This window comes from Lacerta agilis, chromosome Z, assembly GCF_009819535.1.
Source record: "Lacerta agilis isolate rLacAgi1 chromosome Z, rLacAgi1.pri, whole genome shotgun sequence".
Taxonomy (NCBI): domain Eukaryota; kingdom Metazoa; phylum Chordata; class Lepidosauria; order Squamata; family Lacertidae; genus Lacerta; species Lacerta agilis.
Genome location: NC_046331.1, coordinates 29,005,506 through 29,028,970, shown reverse-complemented (window position 1 = coordinate 29,028,970; position 23,465 = coordinate 29,005,506). Strand labels below are relative to the sequence as shown.

General features: G+C 43.8%; 1 protein-coding gene across 1 annotated transcript; it reads left to right on the top strand.

Annotated features, from left to right (window-relative positions):
• Positions 1-11,050: 11,050 nt before the first annotated feature.
• Positions 11,051-14,305, top strand: LOC117040382 (probable G-protein coupled receptor 34). Its single transcript, XM_033138121.1, has 2 exons — positions 11,051-11,103; positions 13,258-14,305. Exon 2 carries the CDS (start codon positions 13,262-13,264, stop codon positions 14,270-14,272), a length of 1,011 nt encoding a protein of 336 aa, XP_032994012.1. The 5' UTR covers positions 11,051-11,103; positions 13,258-13,261; the 3' UTR covers positions 14,273-14,305.
• Positions 14,306-23,465: the final 9,160 nt, after the last annotated feature.

Genomic DNA, 23,465 nt, shown 5'->3' with positions numbered 1-23,465 from the left:
GTGCCTAACAGAAAGTACTCAGGTTTTTTTTTTAAAAAAAGTAGAATTTAAAGATCTTTTTGAGTTCATTATATATTATATCCCAAAATTCTCTTATCTTAACACTGTCCCACTGCAAGTGGACAAAGATATCTAGCCCTTTTTTGCATCTCTAGCAAACAACTGAACATTTGTAGTACAGCTTGGCCATTTTGGCTGGGGTCAGTTACTATCGGTACAGCATTTTCATTACGTTTTCTCTCAAGTTACAACATGCAGTGAACCTTAAGTCTTCCCTCCACAGCCTTTTGCTTAGCTTTAATTACAAAACAAAAACTCCTTTTACATTAAATCTATAAGTGTGACCTCCATCGAGGAGGTAGGTAAGCTTGCTGTTCCAGTAGGGCACATGGCCCTCCTTGTTGATGAGGACGGTGATGACCAGGCCCAGGTTGGAGAGGCTGCTATGTTTTGTTTTGTTTTGTGGGTTTTTTATAGTAATGCCGCCAGATCACTAGTCGGCATCATTTATGGTCAGAACTATGACAGTATCAGATCTTCGAACCTCCGACTTTTGTTCTTGATTAATGAATACATTCTTGGCAAATGCTTTTGCTCTGGTTCGTCTGATGGCCTGGGTCTCCTTGAGGCGGTTGCCTGTGCACACTTGCTGCCAGCCAGGTCCCCCAAGCTCAGCACAGAGTAGGTTATGGCAATAGAGTTGCAAAATACCTGAGTTGGAAAAACTCCTCTGCTTGAGAATCTGGCTTTCAACTCGTGGATCAGTAAGGTCAGACAAGCTGAAGAGAATATATGAAACATAATAAATATTTTTCAGTGTTTGGAGAACAACAGAGGGAAACAAGCAGCCATATTATCAGTAGACGCGGAAAAAGCCTTTGACAGGGTCTCTTGGCTATTTATGATGAAAATATTAAGAGAAATAAACTTCGGAAAGGAATTTGAAAGGGCAATCAGAACAATTCCTGCAATTCCGTTGCTCCATTGACCTGTATGGGAATGAAAGTGTATATAAGTCAAATTTGCCTATTGTTTGGGGTTCTCACTCCGTCTTTCCTTGAGAGCTGGCAGTTATTTGTTAAGTTTGTTAAGTTATTATTTTCCTTTGGATTAGTTTATAACTTTTTGAAGTGTTTTTTGAGCTATTCTGCTCTCGTATACAATGGTTATTTAAGTATTACTATATACCGTATTTTTCACTCCATAGGACACACCGGACCATAGGGCGCACCTCATTTTTAGAGGAGGAAACAAGAAAAAAAATATTTTTCTGGTATTCCTCCTCTAAAAGCCCTGTTTTTTTTGTTTGGTTTTTTTTTTTTTTTTTTGAGGATCAGCTAAAAGTTTTGCAGCTTTTTTGCAAAGGGAAAAGCCCTGGCTTTTTTGAGGATCAGCTAAAAGTTTTACAGCTTTTTTTGCAAAGGGAAAAGCCCTGTTTGTTTTTTGTTTGTTTTTTAGGATCAGCTAAAGGTTTTGCAGCTTTTTTTGCAAAGGGGGAAAAGCAAAGCTCCTTTTGCAAAGGGGGAAAAGCAAAGAGGAAAAGCCCCATTTTTATGGGGTTTAACTCACATTTCTGAAAAATCTTAAGGAAAGGGAGCCGTTTCTACTGTTTCCAGACAGATAATCTAATCAGCTAGTCACATGTCCTGGGGAAACAAACAACCTCCCTCTGCAGCACATTCAACAAAGGAGGGCGGGGCTGAAAGGGAGCCAAAGACTCTCATCTCTTTCCTGATCTCTTGCTGATCAGCTGCTGAGTGGGGTCCTTTCAACACTCCCTTTTCTCTTTGTAAAATAAAAAGCACAATCAGCTTTTGGCCCCTGGGCAATTCAGCTCCAGGGACCACCATTCGCTCCATAAGACGCACAGGTATTTCCCCTTACTTTTTAGCAGGAAAAAAGTGCGTCTTATGGAGCGAAAAATACGGTAAATATACGCTCATCTTGTTACATGGATCTTTCACCGTGTGGATTTTTTCTTGTTATTTGGGAATCCTGCTACAGCAGCTCGCTTTCTCCCAATTTTGTGTGTGTGTGTGTTTTAAGTAAAAATCATGCTTTGCTTTTGAATTTTCCTGGTGTGGTCTCTGTAATTTTTCCCTACTGGTAAGAGCCTACCAAAATTAAGACTCTCCCCGGAGGTTCGTCCTCCTTATGAGGCAAAGACCTTATTATTATTATTAATTTCCTATTTCATTTTTGGTGAGCCAGGCAGGAGGGTCGGTTTCACCAAGACTCGGGGTGCCAGATGTTGGAAATCCAATCACACCCTGCCTCTTGCAGGGAGGTTTCCCCGTTTTCTGAAACCCTCGAGTCCCGGCTCTAACTGGGATCCTCAGCAGGGCAACCCAGGAGGAAGCAACGGTGATCCAGCTGGCTGTAAAGGGAAGGGAAGGGGTTGCTTTCCCTTTCCTGGATTTTATAACCTTTTGTGGACTTTTCTCCTCTTTCTTGGCATCCCTGTCCCCAACCGAGATCCCCAGGAGAAGGAAGGACAGTGCGCTTGCGAAGTGGGTATAATAAGGAAACACGGTAGCGGGTTGGGACCCCTTAAAGGGACCCCTTAAACCACAGCAACCAAGATCTCCTCTTCTCTCCTTTTCTTCCTTTGAATCCGTGAACCTTTCCCTTCTTAGCTTTATCCCCTAATTTTTACCACAAATCCAGATTCCTCGGAGTTGTCCAGAAGAGGGTTTGTGGTTTTCCTTTCTTTAAAACTCAATCTGCCGACCTGAGTAGAGAACTCTATCCTTAGCTCGTAACAGGCAGGAGGTTGCTGTGGGCTCCCCGACTGTGAATGATCATGGGGGGAGGGGGGTTAGATGTCACCAATTGCACTGATAACTCAGTAGCCAGAAAGGGCCAACAGCTGAACCAGCCTACTAAATCAGACCAGACGAATGGCGGTGTATCACAGTAGGATCCCTCAGAGTTGCCCACATCAGATTTTACTGTGGTTCATTTTGTGTTTCCTGAAGAAGTGGGGTAAGACCCTGACTGCAGTATAAAGGAAGTAGAGACCAACTCTATTTAAACATTTCATGCACCCTTGTCCAAAGAAGTAGGTTCCCAGACCTCTGACGAGAAGGAAGCTCAAGGGATGCTTACTTCTTGTCAGAACTCTGACAGTCCTCTCAAATATGTGCTCCTAACCTGGAACAATTTACCGGGAATGGAAGGACTTCAAAAATCCAAATTAGTGAAACTTTGCACCAGGAGCTGGGTGCGAGCCGTCACCCAACATTCATTAGAAGGCAGGTGGATTAAAGAGGGGTCGTTTAACATCCAGCGTCTCGTTACCCTGCGCACTGTTCTTGAAGATCAGAACCCTTTTCAACTCCGTTATCTTGAACTGTTTGAACACGCCCAAAATAAACTTAAAACAGATAGCGTTAAGTCCTGCCAGATGCCAGTTTTGCCTTCCTAAAAGAAGCCTCCCTCATATCAAGAAGCCGTTTAGGAAGAATTCACCCATTTACCCCTTGCCCTGAGACAACCCGTCTCCAGTGCACCCCTTCCTCCTGAAAACAGTCCTAGAGTCTCTGCGTCTGGGGCTTCTACCCCCGCCAGCCTTCCCAACAACAGGAATAATAACCCACCAAATTTAAATGCAGAGCCCAGACCATTTCAGCAGAACTTCTACCACAGACTCCAGCCCGCCAACCTTAAGCCCAGCAAGCCCTGTTACACACCGCACTTGCAGTAAAAACACTGATGACACCCTAGTGTCTCAGCTGGTCATTGCTTTAAAGAACGTGACCAACTCCAAAACACACCAAGGGGAAGATGTGCCTGGCGATACAGAACTTCCAGAGGCAGGACAGTATCCCCTTAGGTCTGTCCCTGTTGTCCCAGCCACTGCGGGACAACCAACTACGTATTTTCCCACGTTCCCTTCTTGACATCAGACCTCATGGACTGGTCAAATCAAATGACCTCCTTAAAGGAAGATCCAGACCGATGTTACTGACAGATCTCCACTATTTTCTCTACACACAACCCTTCATGGGCTCATGTCCACATGCTCTTAAACGCACTATTCAATGACCCGGAAAGAGAGGAAATATTTAATAAGGCAGGAGAAGCATTAGAGAAACCTCAATTTCAATCAGACAAACCTGACAATGCTGAACTAGTGACAGTGCCCCAGCTACACAACAACCCCAACTGGGATTACAATACAAAAAATGGCTTCTGGTGCCTAAAGATTTTCAGAAAAGCTATATTAGAAGGCATCAAAATAGCTGGGGAAAAGGGCATAAATTGGACCAAAATCCAAACCATCACCCAGGGATCTGACGAAACTCCTTCCTCATTTTACATCCGGCTAATATCAGCCTTTTGAACCTGGGGAGGAATAGATTCTGATAACCCAGAGAACCAAATGATTGTTAAAAGCTTCTTTAAGGACCAGTCCAATATAGACATTAAAAAAGCTCTAAACACGGTAATGCACATGTGGTGGACGTGTGAGATAATTAGGCCATTTTGGATATTGATGCATGAAGAAATTAGGAAGATATTAAAATTATCGATAATTAAAAGAAAGGATTGAGGGATGGATTATAAGTTTTTAGAGTAAGAGATAAAAGATATAAGGAACGCAAGTTGAAAAAGTATGGATTAAAGGAAATCGAGAAAAGGGTGGAGGGAAGGGTGAAGGGAGGGGGGTGGGTGAGGGTGCATATGACTGTAATTGCTGTATATGACTATCAATGTACAATATTGGATCTATGGATTATTGTTTATGGAATGTATGATTGTCAAGCAAAATAAAAGTTTAAAGTTGTATACACTGTTTCCCTACCCTCATGACAGCACTGCACAAACCCGCTCCCCACACCTCCGTTCTTGCACCTTTGCAAACTGCCCACACTGTACCTGAGGTTGTACCCATGTATCATCTGGGAGAAGGTGAATATGTGGCCATGAATTTGTGAGGCAATAATAATTATTTTTTAACAAAAAATAAGCCTCAGAGAGGGGAAATTGTTGTAAGAGAGAATTATCAAGAGGAAAGACAGAATCTGAAAAAGACAAACATTTAAGAAGGAATCCATGGTCAGAGAGGGGAATTACACGTAGGCACTCTCAGACCCCAGTGGTGCTCAAGGCTATGTGACGGTGTTGACAACTCCCCCCCCCCTTGAGCAGAAAGTCACATATGCAGAGGGAAGTGCCTCAAAGGACAACTGCTGGACAAATCCCTTCCTCCGGACCATCCAGGTGTCAGGTGTCTCCCATGCAGCCCCTTCTGTGTTATGGACTGCATCTAAATGAATTCCCCCTTTATCTCCCATGCCCTTTTCCACCTCCGTTTGCTCTTTTATCTTTCTCAATCTACTGCCTCAGGAAACCCTGCATAATTGTTAGATGTCTAACCCCCCCCCCCTATACAAAAAAGATGTCCACTTTTCCATCCACAACCACCTCACAAAGTTGCTGTACAATTGTATCCTGAATGCTACCTATAGATTGTATCTAAAAAAATATGTCTCTTTTTGTATCGCTGTTTTAAGACGTGACTTGTTGCTGCCTGTCTGCAAATGTTTGTTTCAATCCCTAATGTTTATCCAGTTGTATTCTTGTAATGTCATTTCCTAAATGTGTGCTTTCCCCTGCAAATAGAAGAATGCTGTTTTTCACCTCCCCTTATATTCAACAATCCTGCCTTGCTGCTGACAGATGTCAAACTTTTCTAGCATCCTGAGCTGTCAACCTCCCTTTTACCAGCGCCACCTACTGGGTCTATAAAGCAATGTCAGAAATACACATCAAATACGACTGTCAAACCCATTTTATTGACCAAAGAACTTCACATTAAGGATTGATAAGTATGCATGATAGGTGTGGCACCCCAGTAGATCTGCATCCTGATGACCAATGTTTTCTTCGAGATCCGATAAATTCCTTCCTGAAGACGAAACAATCAAGAATTGCCAGCCAAACCCCGGGACAGGAAAAATCCCGTAGCACCTTTTGTCTCCAACTCTGGACTTGAAAGCACCCCTAATTAAATAATGTTAATCTTATTCACACATTTCCTGTAATTCCGTTGCTCCATTCACCTGTATAGGAATGAAAGTGTATATAAGTCAAAGTTGCCTATTGTTTGGGGTTCTCACTCCGTCTTTCCTTGTAAGCTGGGAACCCTGCTGCAGCAGCTCTCTTTGTCCTTATTGTGTTTTTTTAAAGTAAATAACATGCTTTGCTTTTCAATTTTCCTGGTGTGGTCTGTTATTTATCCCTACTGGTAAGGGCCTACTAAAATTAACACGCTTCTGGAGGTTCATCCTCCTCATGAGGCAAGGACCTTATTATTATTATTATTAATTTCCTATTTCTCTAGCAAGGTTGGAGGAGGAGAAAACCAGCCACTCATCCGTGAGCATTCCAGAGCCATGAATGCGCAATAGGCCACAAAGGCGCAGGCAACCAGCAACACCCTTAAACTGCTCAATGGCAGAAGAAGACATTAAGTTCCTTCCTATAACTCATTTCTTACAGATTCCCTCATGGCAATAAGACACACCCTTGGCCCACACACAAGTAGCAGGACAAGAGAAATCCAACTTCAAGTCTGAAGGAATGTCTATTTACATTAGAGACTGTGGAGTGGGCCGGGGGGGAATGTCATTTCTGAAGGAGGGTTTCCACACAAAATGTGACGGAGTGGTTTCAGAACACTTTGCTCTTCTGCATAGCAGAACTTCAAGAAGTGGGAAATACAAAAATAAAAATAACACACACTAGCCTGAGATGCCCAATAAGCTCGTATCAGGAATAAGCAAGCAATGTCAACAACTCAAATCTGTTTCCAAATCTGGAGACAGGGACCTTGCAGAGAACCTACTGCAGAAATAGTAATGGGTCTTCAACCCTTGGCCCCACACCTGCATCATGTTTTACTGAGAAATCTCTGGGTGAATTGTGCTGTATTGGGAAAGGATCCTGCCTCCCAGTTGTTTAATGATCAGAAATAACATTGCCCATTAAAACATTCTGGTTGCTTATTTCTCAGTCTCACCCATCCTTGCCTATGTCCACACCACCTTGAACTTACCTGATTTTGGAAACTTAAGAAGGATCAGCCTTGCTGAGTACTTGGATGGGAGGAGAGCCTGGAAATACTGGGTGCTTTAATGGGGGAAGGGCTGTAGCTCAGTAGCAGATCTCCAACCTTATAGCATTAAGGTTACAGTATCAGCTAAATAGAAAAGATTCAGAAAGGGAGGTCTGACATAAACATTAGTTACACTCAGAAGGGAAGATTTTGTAGCGTTATACATTGTTTCAAATAGAGAGCATCAGTGTATCAATAAAGCGATAAAGAGAACTAAATATAACTACAGTATCACTCAGCAGGGCAAGGGATATTTACAAGAATATTATGGTTTTTGAGTCTGACAGCTGTCATTTTGAGATGAGTTTCTCTCCCCTCCTTCCTATGTGAGACAATAGCTGCTAGCTCATCAAAGGAGCAGATTGACAGCCCTGCTGGGCTGTGGAAGTTGTGAATTGTTGCTGCCTGTGACTGATTGAAAGGAGAATTTCCTTCCTGAGGGGTGATAGGTGATCTGAGGGGTGATAGGTGATAAATTCCTGAGGGGTAATTTGCAAATGGAATGAAGAGGAAGATGTTTGAAAGCTGTGCCAGTGGATCATGGCGTCGAAGAGGAGGATTCTGGGAACTGGTGAATTGGGCCTCATCTCCAGTCCAGTTACCCCTCTCTGTTCATGGCTAAAATGGTAAAACTAGACATGCCCTGGCATCGCCCCCCCCTCGTAAATTCTTATAACAATAATAATAACAATAATTTATACCCCGCCCTTCCCGATTTAAAAACAAGGCTCAGGGCAGCTAACAGCAAATATAAAAACATTGATTAAAAGCGACTTAAAAGACAGCTTAAAAACAGCATAAAATACAAAATAAATGTAGCATCCATGTCAATAAAATTAAAAAAATTCAGGGTCATTTTTTTTTGGGGGGGGGAGGAAACCCAGTTCAGTAAACATCAAGTGATCACCAGGGCTAACTAGCCAAGTTTGTCCTGCTAAGGCCAGCAAGGAGACCAGGGAAGAGTTTAAATGTGGGGTCCCAGAAGGGTTTCTTCATAGAAAAAGGAAAGGGAAAAGGGAATGGTGGATCAGGCTAATTCATATTGAAGGCCAGGTGGAATAGCTCTGTCTTACAGACCCTGCGGAAGAAGATAAAGTCCTGCAGGGCCCTAGTCCCGTGGGACAGAGCATTCCACTAGGTCGGAGTCATCACTGAAAAAGCCCTGGCCCTGGTAGAGGATAATCTGGCTTCTTTAGGGCTTGGGACCCTTAAGCTATTATTATTCATGGACCTTAGGGTCCTCTGCAGGACATACCAGGAGAGGCAGTCCCGTAAGTATGAGGGTCCTAGGCCGTGCAGGGCTTTAAAGGTAAAAACCAACACCTTAAACCTGACCCAGTACTCCACCGGGAGCCAGTGCAGCTGGTAGAGCACTGGGTGAATATGCTCCCATGGCAAGGACCCTGTGAGGAGCCTCGCTGCAGCATTCTGCACCTGCTGGAGTTTCTGGGACAGTTTCAAGGGCGGCCCCGCATAGAGCGAGTTACAGTAGTCAGTTCTGCCTTCTCTGTGTCATTGAATAGCATTGAATAATTCATTCTGTGTTTTGGCTCACCTGAACCTTCTCCCTGCAACTGTTGGCTGCTTGTGTATACTTTTCTCTCATGATTTCTCCTTTCTTACATCCATAGGAAACCAACTCCTAGGGGCTATGGGGGCTTTGGCCCCCACAATAAAATATTTGAGGGGGCTGAGCCCCCGCAAAGTTGATGGGCATTCCCATTCAAATGGTGTGTGTGCGTTGTGTCATGTGATTGATTATGCAAGGGGGGGGGCTTACCTGGCCCAACAATATTTTATTCAAGTTGTCACCCCAGCTTCCATCTCTTACATTTCAGCTCATCTGTGAGCTACTTATGCAGCTATTTAGGTGTTACACCCCCACCCCACCCACACCATTTTATTAAAATAATTTGTTATAGAAAATAAAGCGATGAAAGAACAAAGAAGGAGAAAAAAGTGCAAAAAATACATGGGATTTCACTCAGTAGTTCCTTCAGCTTTTTGAAATCAGCCTTCTTAATTGCCTGCTTATAATGAAACCCAAGAGGACATGATCACTTCCTCCCAAGCTCCCCAGTACTTTCACCTGGTCAATCAGTTCCTCCCTGTTGGTGAGGATTCTCTTGTTGCTTCTTCCACCTTCTGGGAAATGAAATTGTCGGTGAAGCAATTGAGGAATTTGTTGGACCTTACATTCTTGGCAGAGTTTGAGTTCCAGCAGATACTGGGGTAGTCTTCCATGACCACAATCTCTCTTCTTTCTGAATGTTTGGTAATGTACTCTAGCAAGGCATTATCCAAGTCCTCAGTCTGGCTTGGAGTTCTATAGCCAACAGACATAGTAAGATCACTGTTGCTTCCTACTCCTACCATTTTTACCCGTATACTTTGAAAATGCTTCCATGCTCCAGGTCATGGATCTCTTTACAAACATACACATCCTTTATATATAATGCTACTCCTACTCCTTTCCTGTTTGGTCTATCCCTTTTGAATAGGTTGTACCCAGTGCTATTTTTCTAGAAAAAGGGGTGCTGGAGCTCACCATGAACTCCCTTGTTTTCTAAGAATGGCAATGGCGCCCATCTGAGAGGTGCCAGAGCTGAATTCCGGACAACTCCAGCTGGGAAAAAAAGCCGCCAGTTTCTATATTCCAGTCTTAAGTCTCATCTCACCAGGATTCAGTAATGACTATTAGGTCATATTTGCCATCCTGTATTAAGAGCTTAAATTCCTCTTGCTTGTTTCCTGTACTCTGTGTATTAGTGTGGAGACAGCTAAAATGAACAACTAATGTTAAGGTGGTTGCTAAGAGGTTGCTTTATTAAAATTACATTCTGTTTTCATTGTATGATTTCAAAAGGTCAAATGTGCTACCCTTTAAATAGGCCAGTTACAATTTTTACTGAGGAAAGACTGGACCACAACCAACGCACATCCACCCCAGTGTCTCCACTCCCCCTTATCCCCAAACCCCACATCAGATAGTAAGAATTCTGAACCCTCACTGGGCTGTTTTTGAGGTCTCTCAGTGGGTTGATGCTTTTGAATTATGGTGCTGGAGGAGACTTTTGAAAGTCCCATGGACTGCAAGAAGATCAAACCTATCCATTCTGAAGGAAATCAGCCCTGAGTGCTCACTGGAAGGACAGATCCTGAACCTGAGGCTCCAATACTTTAGCCACCTCATGAGAAGAGAAGACTCCCTGGAAAAGACCCTGGTGTTGGGAAAGATGGAGGGCACAAGGAGAGGGGAACGACAGAGGACGAGATGGTTGGACAGTGTTCTCGAAGCTACCAACATGAGTCTGACCAAACTGTGGGAGGCAGTGGAAGACAGGAGTGCCTGGCGTGCTCTGGTCCATGGGGTCACGAAGAGTCGGACACAACTAAACAACTAAACAACAACAACAACTGGTAGGTTGTGGGTTGGTTTTTTTTTTTTTGCACTTTGTAAAAATTGATGTTTCTCCAAGCCTCTTGTATATGTTTGTGGCTACGTAAGCAATGAAACTTACAGCTTTTAACATTGAAAACAGAAGTAATACTGATGATTGCATGCTCAGATGCATATGTATCTCACCCCAAGACACACATGCTATATACAAAGCACACAAGGAAAACACCATCACCTCTTATCCTAAGCCCATGTCCACTCCCTACTTCCTCTCCATCCAATTGCTTCTGTTTCCCTTTGCTGAAAAGCAACCAAGCAAGCAAGCACACTCTTTCACTTCTGCTCTTTCTGCAGCAGGCTCAGACACTGCTGGATGTGGGCTGATTTTTGTAGATTTGCTCTTTTATATATATTTTAAAAAACCCTCCCACATACCAAACCACATCCATCTCTTTGCTGACAGTACAGCATCTTGACATTAGAGGTGAAAGGTGCAGAAGACACTACATGAAGTTCTGTCACAAGCTCGTTGGACTTTCTAAAAGGTCTGGGACGTGTGAAAGAAGCCAAAGCTGCAAAGGTAGGCAAGAGTTGATGGTTTGTTTTTAAGCCTAGAATGGTTAGCTTAAGCTGTAAGCTGGAAAACCAGGCATAGGTATGGTATTTGTTAACCTCTTTATGGGGAGGTTATGTAAATCGCTTCGTATTACTTGGAGCATTAGGATTTCAGTATGTCTGATTTCTGAAACCCTTGGGTATTTTTTCACTTCTGCCCTGGATAGTGTTGTTTTCTTGTTTATTGTTTTGTCTTTGAGGATTTTTGTTTTCGTAAATAAAAAACAAATATTTTTGTTTTTCAGATTGTAAATAAAACTGAAAAAGGAGAGATGGTACAGAGATGTGTGGGGAGGGGTCTAGATTTTGCTTACAAACATTAATAGTTAAGATACCCAAAGATGCTGGTATTTAAAGGAAATTGCAAAACCTCCTTCTAAGATAAAAATGTGCTTCGCTGTCACATGTTTTGCTTCTGCAACCAAACTACCATAGGAACACATGAAGGTGCCTTATATGAAGTCAGACAACTTTTCCATCCAGCTCAGTATTGTCCAAACTACCGGTAAACAAGTATTGGCTCTTCATGGTTTCAAGCAGGGGTCCTTTCCAAACTTACCTGGAGAGGCAGGGCATTGAACCAGGGGCCTTCAGCATGCAAAACAGATGCCGTACACTGAGCTATTGCCCACTCCCATATATTGGCAGAGATATACAAATATAGAGCCAATTCTGGGTTTGCTGGTCATTTTGGATGTTTCTGCTGGCAAATCTCTGTCCACAGACATTTGACACTCTGAAACAGTAGATTCATCATCAGGGCCAGATTTAGGTTTGATGAGGCCCTAAGCTACTGAAGGTAATGGGGCACTTTATATGTCCAGCTGTCCTTTGTCAACAACAAATTGTTGATGTTTTTTTGTGTTGAATATATGCTATATGGTAATTTATGGACTTAATAGGTATCTAAATCCATTTGCACATAACAAAATATGTATTTTATCAAAGTTATTGTTGAACTGAAATACAATTAAGAAGAAGTGATATTTTAGGGAGCAGGCTAGCAGGCGGGGCCCATTACTTACATCATGGGAGCCTGCACAACATAAAACACTGTCTGTTGCTGTATGAAGGTTTTATTTTATTTGTTCTTTATCTTATATTTTGGAAATGTACATCCAGTTTGTTTCTTCTTTTAAAAAATTTTGGGCCCCCAAGAGAGTGGGGCCCTGAGCTTTAGCTTGTTTAGCTTATATGTAAATCCGGCACCGTTCATCATTAAATAATGTGATTAAATAGTCATGGGTCTGAGAAAGTGGTGCCACGTAGGGAGGGGCAGTGGACCCTGGGTGCATTGGGGGAGTGCATCTTGCTCCTTGCCACCCTGCCAGTCCTGTGCTACAGGGCTGTGTGAAGAGGACACAACAGGAAGGGTGCATGCCTGTTGCGTCCTCCTCCACATAGCACTGCAGCACCGCAAAGTGGTGCAGGGCTGGCAGGGCAGTGTGATGTTCCCTTTGTGCCTGCTGAGGGCTGCTGGTGGGCAGGGGCACAGCGTGGCTGCACCTGGCTCAGGTGAGTGGCATGTTGGAGGTGAGGGCTTGACACAGGCTCTGTTCACCCTCCACGCCCTGTCCCCAGGGCATGCATGCGCCCACAAGCAGCTCATGCTGTGCCCCTGGTCTGAGAGGTTGTTGTTGTTGTTGTTTTGTTCTGCCACTTTCCCCAGGAAGACCTGCTGTTTACTGTTGAATTGGAACAAATGTCCATTGGATTTCCTGTGGATTGATGTTCTGATTCAGCAGTAAAACAGTGAGTTTTCCTAGGGAAAGCAATGGGACAAAGAAAACCCCTCTTGGACACATGACTAGAAATAATAGGACAAACAGAATAAATCACAGGACAAAGTAAGTGCAGATGAGCCACTAGTTATGCACAGATGCATTTATGTTAAAACATAGCACTTACACCATTTAATTGTAAATTTTAGATTTCCTTTAACTTCTTAAACAAAACACATTCTGAGTTTTCATCGCATAATAGGCAGATATGAATCAGCAACATGCCTGATAAGTTAACCAGAGATGTTTGCAGCTAGAGCAAAAATGGACCAAGTCATTTGTGGAATCAGTTAATCATCTGCACCTTGGTTCCCACCCCACCCGCTTTTCTTTTGCAGAACTATGGATTTCCTTTCCCCTAATGACCATCTCCCAAGGAATGATTCTAATGGATCAGCCTGTGAAATCCAAGATGGCTTTCTTGCAGGGACTCTGCCTGTGATATACTCAGTCATTTCCACAATTGGTTTCTTCAGCAACATGCTGGCCCTCTGGGTGTTCCAGTTTGGCACGCGGAAGGCAAACTCCATCACGGTGTACATGAAGAACCTTGCCATCTCAGACCTCTTGCTCGCCCTCTGCCTGCCCTTCCGGGCTGCTTATCAAAATGAGAGTGGCTCTCCCATCCTGTGCAAAGTGGTTGGAACAGTCTTCTACATCACCATGTACATCAGCATCCTGCTCCTCAGCCTGATCTGCCTGGACCGCTACCTGAAGATCATCTGGCCCCTCCAGCAGTTCCAGATCCACAAAGTACCTCACAGCACTTCTGCCTCCAGAGTGGTGTGGCTGCTCTGCATTGCCACAATGCTGCCATACTTTTTCAACAAGGGCAATAGCAACGACCCCTGCAGCCACAAATGCTTCCACTTCAAGAAGAGAGGAGCTCTGGCAGCAGTGCTCAACATGACAGCAGTGCTCCTTTTCTTCTTCCTGTTGCTGTTTTTCATTTACTCTTACAGCAAAATCTCACTTAAGCTCCACACAGCATCCTTAAGGAAAAGCAAGAGGTTTAGCAGCAGAGCCACTCTGAAGGTCTTCGTGGTCCTGCTCGTCTTCACAATATGCTTTGCCCCCTACCACGTGGTCCGAGTGCCCTACATCTTTGCCCAGGTAGGGGTCTTCTCTGCTCCAGAGAGTGTTCAGGCCCTCCACCTTGCCAATGAAGTTGTCCTTTGCATCTCAGCCCTCAACTGCTGCTTCGACCCTATTATTTTCTTTTTTCTGTCCAGCAATTTCAAGAGGGCTCTGCTGGCAGCCACCCATGGGAAACTGAAAGGAGCTCTTCAGAAGAACCCAGACATCTCAGGCAACAGAAAATCCATCACAGACACCAGAATGCAGGAGAGCTGAGGTACAGGATGAGCGACTGGTTGTTGGGCAGTATGGAAGATATGCAGCAAACATGTACCGCATTTCAAGGAAGCCAGACACTAGGCTAGGGAGTGGACATATATGCACATCAAAATCCAAACAGGGGTGCAGAAACCTCTTTTATGTGGCTGGAACTCATCCCATTGTTCAAAGGTGGGAGTCACATCCATTGCTCCTTCTGCTTTTGCCTATAACCCCAGCCATCTCTGGTTTGTGGTTCCATGAGAGAACCGAGTCCTATTACCATGCCTCTTTGTTTTCATATACATTCAGTAATACCTTCCTTGGCTGGTGGCTTGTTTTTAATTAGTTTAAAATGTTGCCCTACAATAAAAACATCGCATTTTTCTTTAAGACGTGGTGGGTTAATCGAAGACCCAGTGCTGAAATTGTATGCTTAGTTACATCACACTCGCAGGTTCAACAGTACATTCTAGGACCAGAGCCAATTTTAGGGTAGTGCAACTGCACCGTATGCTGCATTGCTAAGAGTGCCACAAAAATGCTTTAGAATAGAGCACAAGAAGAGGCCCCCCCCCATTTGTCTCACACAGGGCGCCACTGAAAGTTGAGAGCCCAAAGTCCGCCACTGCCAGGATGTATACAGAAAAAGCAGCAGCTACAGGGGCTGAAGCATAAAATGGTCATTTACACTTGCATGTATTGTAGGGTGGAAGCATGACTGGGTCACACTAAAAGCCCATAGTTTGGAAACCACTTTTTATCTACTTGCCTCAATGGTTTCCCCATGAATTTGCCTGGCCTGGGGAACTCCAGCCTTAACAGAGCAACAGTATTTATAGTTCTCCTGCCAATGCTTTACTATTCAACTAGCCTCCCTCCCTCCCACATTGAGATTCCAGTGCCTTTTTTTTTGTTCCTGCAAACGTTTAACTTGTTGGTTTTAACTGACATTTATTTTATTTTTCTTGTCCTGCAAACTGTTGAAAGACTATGGTAATTAAGCAGCATATGCATTGTTTAATTAAATATATAAATAAAAGACTGCATAATCAGTGAAATGTATATTTATGGATCATTTACCTTATTTCTGTAATCAAACAGGCATCTCTTTCAGTTTATATATTTTATAATTGCTTCATCTGGGATTACATATTTATTATTCTTCAAAGTTAACAAGGAGCAAGTTTTATTTATTTTTTTATAATATTTTTATTTATTTTCCATTTTTAACATATATATATAACATATTCATTTAGTATATTAATAGTTCCACAGAGCTTCTCAACTTCCCTCCATCCCGTCGTCTGGTTTTTTAATATCTGTTTCATATTCACACACATTTGTATCATCTCCATTCTACCATTTTCCTTAGATATTTTAAACTTTAAACATCTGTAGATAGATCCATCTGTTTGATGATACAAGATTTACCGTATCTCAGTCCTGCTAGTGTCTTTAGATGTTTACAGTGATTGTCCATATATTGAATAAATTTACTCCAGTCACTCTGGAATATTTGGTTGCTCTGGTTTCGGATTTTTACCGTCAACTTTGCTAGTTTGGAAATGACAAACAGGTTCATTAGAGTAGTGGGTCTACTCTAAGGAGGGTTTAGGTCAGGGGTCTGCAACCTTTAAGACAAAAAGAGCCACTTGGACCCGTTTCCAAAGGGAGAAAAAAACTGGGAGCCGCAAAACCATTGCGACATTTAAAACAAATATAACGCTGCATATATTGTTTCTTACCTTAATGCAATAATAATAAACTAGTGGTTTAAGCCCATTAAAATAATGGGCGCTAGAACATATGTGGTAAACATGCATGCTTACTCAGGAGTAAGCAATGGGACTTAACTGCAGGTAAGCATACATGGGATTTTCTATCATGCTGGAGCCCCCACTGTGTCAATTATGCTTGAAAGGGGATAGGACACGTCCCTGAAATAAGATTGACCTTTGTGTTTCATTTGGCAGTTTGTAGATGGTGGCTGTGATTTATGGTGAGTGGGCTGTATATTAGGCTGTTTAAGTTGGAATATGGTGGATGGATATAGTTGGTTACCAGAGGTTAAACATTAAGTACCTTAGCTTTTGGGTTGGATGAGTTATGAATAGTGTAGAATGTGGAATGTTGGATGTTCGCAGGGAGGTTGGGGGTGGCTATGAATGTAAAGGAATCAGCTGCAACTGTTGAGGTAACCCTTCCTATATATAATTTGCATATAAGGGCTTGTTTGCCTGTCTTAAAGGTGCACAGTCTTAAGAACACAGGCTATTGATGTTTTCAGTTTCAGTATTAGAAACACAGGAAACGGGTATGATGAGCAGCAGTATTGATTCATAAATTAGCAGGACCTACAAATAACTACAGCGCAAGCCTCACACAATTGGTAGTAGCTGTTTCCTATAAAACGGTCTCCCCCCGTCAAATGCCCAGGTCTGGGGGGTTATTGCCCCCTCCCCCCCAGCCAAGCCACCCCCCTTACTACATGCTTTGCTCCCCCAATAAGCAGAGAAAGAGGAGGGAGGGGAAACCCCACCAGCATCCACCCACACCACCCAGCCTGAAGGGGAACCATCTTTGCCCCCACCCCACCCCACCCCCTGTTGCTGTGTGTAAAAGGAGACTGCACGGGGGGGGGGGAGAAGTACGGGCAAACAAACCTCCAAGAAACCCAGCAGCTGCCACTCGCCTTGCCTCGCACGCCTGCGTAGACCCTCCCACTCCGCCCGGCACGCTGCAGAAAACCTCCTGCAGAAAAGCCAAGCGCGCGCCCGGCAGGCAGTTAAAAAAAGAAAATCGGGACTTCCGTGGATATATAGGCGACCTAAGCAGACCTAAGGCTGCTCCGACGAATCCCCGCCGTTCACTCCCGCTGCAGGGGGCAGCTGGGGCTGTTGCTCCGCGGGCACTACAGCTGGGACGGTGCTGCCGCCCGCTGGGTTCTCAATGGGGCGAAAGCGGGTGACTGCGCCCGGGGAAGTCGGCGAAGGGAGCCCCCGCCCTCAGGGCGCGAAGGAGGGAGGAAGGCTCATCCCGCCGGGCCAAAACAAACTTCGCCGCCGCGCTGGAGGTGGGAGAAGAGAGATGAAAAGGTCAGCGACGCCTTTCTCCCGTCAGCGCAGCTCACCTTGAGTGCAGGAAAGCTGCCCGGAAAGCTTCCCGCAGGGTTGCTGGTAGCGCCTGGCGCGCGGGCCGGTTCTTGCCCCCTGCTGATAACCATTTAATTATTATTGAAAGGGCATTGAAAGGGGGCATGCCGGAGCCGCGGGAAACCTGTCAGAGAGCCGCTTGCAGCTCCGGAGCCGCAGGTTGCCGACCCCCAGTTTAGGTAAATATTACCCCAACTTTAAATTTGCACTGAAACACTCTTTCATGTAAACACTAATCCTTAAGATATTCACATGATACACACCTAAATAAACTCATATTTTAAAAACTGATTTGAAATAAACACACATTTCTAAAATGGCATGCTTAGTATACACACAGAGACACACTGGAAAAACTGTTTCACTTCCACATTTGCATCTGTGCACAGAATTGCTTACAGAAGAAGAACAATGACCAGGCGACAATAAAACAGGAATAGGAAACCTCTAGCCTATGAGCCAAATTAGGCCCTCTAAGAGTCATAATTAGCCCTACAATGCTGTCATGCCCCCTGCCCCTGCTGGGTGCTCTATGACATCAGATGTGGGAATAGGTAGAGGTGCAGCTGCAAATGAACAATCAAGCACATTAAACCATGGTGCCAATTATCCCTTGGCAAATGGGGCTTTTGCAATTGACCTCAAATATTGCCCCAGCTATGGCTGCTTTCACTCGGGAGCTCCCAACTCTTGCTCCTGAGTGGAGCTGATCCCTGCTAGAATCAGCTCCACTTGAGCACTCCGAAATGAAACCAATCCTAGGCCAGCTTGCATTTAGGGGCCTAATGCAGTTCAATCATTTTTATTATATGTAGCCAAAGGCCTTCACAATGAACAGCAGGGGACAGAAGCATGGCTTTCCTCTAAAATCAAACAACTGAAGTCTATAAAGGGCTACAGCATAAAAGTTTACGAACACAAAATTTAAAATTAAGAATAGATGTATGTATTTTTTAAAAAAATATCTGGGTAAATGCAAAAGCCCTACTTGCTGAGGCACAATTGGGGGGGGAGGGGTAGAATGAAAGCTGCCACCTTGGAAACACCCATGTTGTCAATTTTTGTTATGAAACCTTGAGTCCTAATAGGGTGCCATTGTTGAATGATCTTGTGAAATGCTTAACTGAAGTATTTAATATATAGTGGGTGCTGGGTTCAGATTAGGGAAATGAAGTCATTTCCCTGCGAAACGAGGCAATGTCGTGCTTGGCTAGATGAGGTTTACCACAAGCTTCTGTGTGGTTTCTCTGCAGAAACCAGTAGAACACTTCAATCTCCCAGGACATTCTATACAAGATCTCAAAGTAGCTGTCTTAATACAAAGGAATTTCAGAAATAGACTGGAAAGAGAAGTTGCTGAATTGCAACTCATTACCAAACACTGTCGAGGACAGTGTTCTCGAAGCAACTGGCATGAGTTTTGCCAAAATGCGGGAGGCAGTGGAGGCTAGGGGTGCCTGGCGTGCTCTGGTCCATGGGGTCACGAAGAGTCGGACACAACTGAACGACTGAACAACAACAACAACCACCAAACTTAAAACAACAGAGAGACCTGGTCTGAACAAAGACATTGGATTCTTATCTCATTATACATGACAAAGCTATCTTTAGCCATCTTACCCCTTGCTTTTCCCTTAAGACTAATTGCAGTCGTTAACAGTCATCAACACGTTTTCCACACAAATCAGCCAATCACCCATTCCCACCACCCTTCTGAGTAATACCCCTCCTCATTCTCTCACTATATATAAGGGTCTGGTGACTTCTGTTTCAGTGTATCTGAAGAAGTGTGCATGCACACGAAAGCTCATACCAAGAACAAACTTAGCTGGTCTCTAAGGTGCTACTGGAAGGATTTTTTGATTTTATATTTTGTTTTGCAGAATTAATGTCATTGCAATAAAGCACTGCTTTGTTTTCACACACCCCAAGTGTCATTTGTCTTTCATTTCTTAACTGTGCTGCAGGGAAAGGATGGGTGGGAAACAAGATCTGACCAGTAGGCCAGATCCTCAGCTGTCCTACAATCCAAAGGCATGCCGCTGCTCATCTTCTCCAGGCTACTTCATCTATGCTAAGAAAGACTGTGAGGGTTAAAAATAGGTGTGCATGAACTGTGTAGAACAGGGAGGGGGAATCTAGCAGGGCTGATGGACTTTGGGAGTCCAGGAACTTCCAGAGGGCCATAGGTTCCCCATACCTGATGTAGAAAAGATGAAAACTTCTCTCCTGTTTCGTAACATTTGGAATTTGAGATCATTTAACAAAGCTGATTGGCAATAGGGTTCAGTATCAACAAGAGGAAAAAGTACTTTCCCGACACACTAAGGATAATTTATGGAATTTGCAAGTATAAGATGAGGTTGTGATAGCTGCAGGCTTAGAGAGCTTTTGTAAGGGATTCTTAGATAGTTTCATGGAGGACAACTGTGAAAGTGCTTATTAAGCCATGCAGAAATAGTGGAACATGTGGCCCCCCAAATGTTGCTGGACTCTGGCTCCCATCACCCCTGAGCACTGGCTATCCTGGCTAGTGCTGATGGGAATTGGGAGTCCAGTAACATCTGGGAGGACCACAGGTTAGCTAACCTTGAAGTAAATGGATTTTGACCTGATGTAGCAATCTAAGTATTTGTGTTCTGCATGCTGTTTCCCAACAAAATTCTGCACACAGATTAACCCAGATCTAGTGCAAAGGAACACTGAATTCCACCACATGTAGAATTTTACTTACATTTATTTAGTTTCTGCTCAGTAGGGAGACAGCAAGCACATAGGAAAGGCTTACTCCCTATTCTTGCCCCTCACCCCCTTTGATGGAGACAGAATTGTGAAAAGTCATCGAGGAAAGGTGAAAGAGCTTTTGTTTTATCTACAGAAAGTTAGCTGGAACTGAGAAAGCTATGGTTGCATTATACATGAAACCACCTGTTGAATAGAATGTTAAGCCACAAGCCAGCTGCTCTGAAAAGAAATGCCACTTGTTTTATGAGCAGAGAGAGAGATGCAGAAAATGCTGGCTTCAAAATATGACCAGAAACACCACAGTGAAGGCAAGCTATTCTTATCCAAAACACCAAATGCATAGATCGGCAGAGGGCTGAGCTTGAAAGAGAGTACAAACTACATCAGCTATTTCTGATGTTATAATTTCCCTGCTTGCAAAAATGTGTGCAGGGAAGTGTGCCTGGGCAACAGCACAAAGCATCACTCTACTGTAGATCTGCATCTTGGAGCAAACACACCTGGCATTTGCCTTTCAACCTTCTTTTCTCGCTGCAAAACCAGGTTCCACTTCAGAAAGTCACCAGCTTCCAGGCAACAGGCCTCAGGAGCAAGTATGGCTGGTGGTGAGGTTTATGACTCAGAAAGATTCACAGAAAGATGATGTGCTTGCATGAACAGATGCCTCTGTATTGAGCTATTGCATCACAATCAACTTGATCTTTATGTTCCACACTTTAAAAAAAAGCTAACACAAGCAGGGAAATTACGTGTGTCACCCTGCTCACTCCCCCAAACCTGAATGGTCCTGTATGCTAACAAATGTCAATGAAAAAGTTCACAGAGGAATTAGAACCATGTTAGGTCACTGAGGAAGCCCCACAAAGGGCTGAGGAACCTGCAACCCTCTAGATGTTGAACTACAACTCCTATCAGTCCCAGCCAGCATAACCAACAGTCAGAGGTGATTGGAGTTAGGAGTCCAGCAGTTATCTTGAGGGTCACAGTCAACCCAGCCCTACCGGACAGTAATGATGTGGTACAAGTACTCAAGCAAAGGGCTGGTAGAGTAATGGAAATAACCAGCTCTGGACACTTTGCTGGTGACCAACTTGTATGGTACTTGAAGACCACAGGAGGCTAGGCTACAATCTATACTCTTGCCCTGGATTTGTGTTTTCCTGGAGAAGCATTAAATGACACAAGTCTCCCCATCCTCCCTCACTTTCCGCTGTAGCAGCACTGTCCAAAATACATCACTTCTATGCAAAACTCAGCTTTAGATCTCGATTTTTGGCACTCCTGGGGGAATCTAACAGCTTATCTTACTTTGATGCATAAAGGGAAAGCCGCCAAGCACCAAAAATGCCACCAGGGAAGTATAGCATCACTTCCTACCGGTATTTACTAATAGAGACCAGGTTTTCACAGCTGCAGGGTATAAATTAAAATTTATTTTTATTTTTATTTTTATTATTTGCAATGACCCTGTGCACCTGATTCTGGTCATACCTCGGCTCATGTGGAGTTGGGAGCCGCTTTCCTTTCCCCAGGAAAATAAAGTCCACTGGCCTAGCTAGCTGAAGCCGGTTGCCAACCCCTATTTGACAAAAAGGTATTCCAGCTACAGGAAATGGATTTGGCCCAGATCTTGCCAGATTCACCAGTGGAAATATGTTAAACCACAGCATACTTTCAACCCCTTCCTCTGCCTGAGATTAAAAACATATAAAATATTTTCAGGCATTTACTTTCAAATACAATGTGAAGCTAATTTCACAGAAATAGAAACACACACAAAAACTTTTTTTTTTTAAAGATGAACTGCGTGAACTGGAGACATAGGCAAGGAGTCTGCATCTGAAAATAAGTGTTGCATTGTTAGACATGATTAACAACTGAAGCATGGATGCAAGTCCAATGTGGGCTGGGTGGCAGGAAGTTTACATTCAATTCAGGACAGAAAAAGTGGATCTTTAGCTGCTACTTGAGGGGCTCGTGCAATGGCAGGTAATTACTTCCTGTGTCAACAGAAATAGCAGCCCTTGATATCCCAACTCTGTCCTTGCCAAGAGCTGCAACACGAGAGAAAGGAGACCCACTGTGCTGATAGGACCCATAAGAAGGTACTCCTGGTGAATAGCTTACATTCATACCTCATCTGCACATACACAGAATCCTTTGTTCGTGGCCAAAAAAGCTATTTTGTACAGGCAGTGAGGTTGTTCGGCACAGTTTCTTCACTTAAGACATTCACTTGAATTCTAGCAGAAGAGTCCTCTGTGTGCTATTCCTATTCCTACTGGTACAAAAGGCAGCTGCTGAGAAAGGCCCATAGTTCCAAAACAAAACTGGTAAGTCGCTCAACCAGCAGAGAGATTCCCAGCTCAAGGAGCGCAGAATTGAAGAAAGTTGGCTTTGTTTCCTTTTTTTCTTGAGGTATTTTCCAGAACAGGGCTCAACTGCTTCAGGCCTTCCCTCGAAACAGCAGTGCCGATGGTTAATTTTAGATGCTGGACTTAATGGCCTTATGCAAGGGCCGATCTACTATGAAACTAATGAAGCTTAAACTACAGGACCCTTAATCCCAGAGGGGCTCCAGAAGTGACTTTAGTGCAGCTGCACAAGTCAAATTGATTAATTTTTCAACAATCCCAAAGTTTGAGAGTCAGTGGCACAAACGCTGCAAAGGTGGAGTGTTGCAGGACAGCAATTTCAATCAAAATATGAGATGCAGTAGTTGAGTTATTATTATTTAATTGTGGTGATGTGTCATGAAACAAGCCCATTGAGGAAGACAACCATGGTTACCCATACTTTGTTCCTGGTTGCAAAGGGGCCCCCATAACAGAGCAAGCTTCAGGGCCCCAAAAATGTAGGCCCACCACTGGTCTTATGGCAAGTCAGTGCTTTTCCCCACCTGTATGGAGGAACATTGCCTCTTTTTGTGCTGGCATCCTTGGTGTTAGATATGAGTACCAGCACCTCATTTTTTTTTTAAACCAAAGAAACCACAGCTGGGAACCCCTTCCTCACTTTAGATGGTCATTCATCTTGTTCCAGTAACTTCAAAAATGTGGAAAGTCAGTCCTGCTACCATGTCTATCGGTCTCCATGCTCATTTTGCTGTGGGGACCATGGCCTCTGCCCCAGAGTCCTGCCCTGACAGTGCCACTGCTCCTAATTCAATTACATTCCTATTGCTCACAAGGTGAGAGGCTATCAAGGAAGTAGGAGTAAATCCTTGGAAGGCCAAAGCAATAAGAAAAAGCAGAAGGCCAATAAAATAAAAAATTCAATAACTAAAATGAAGAAAGGGCAGCAAGGTGGTG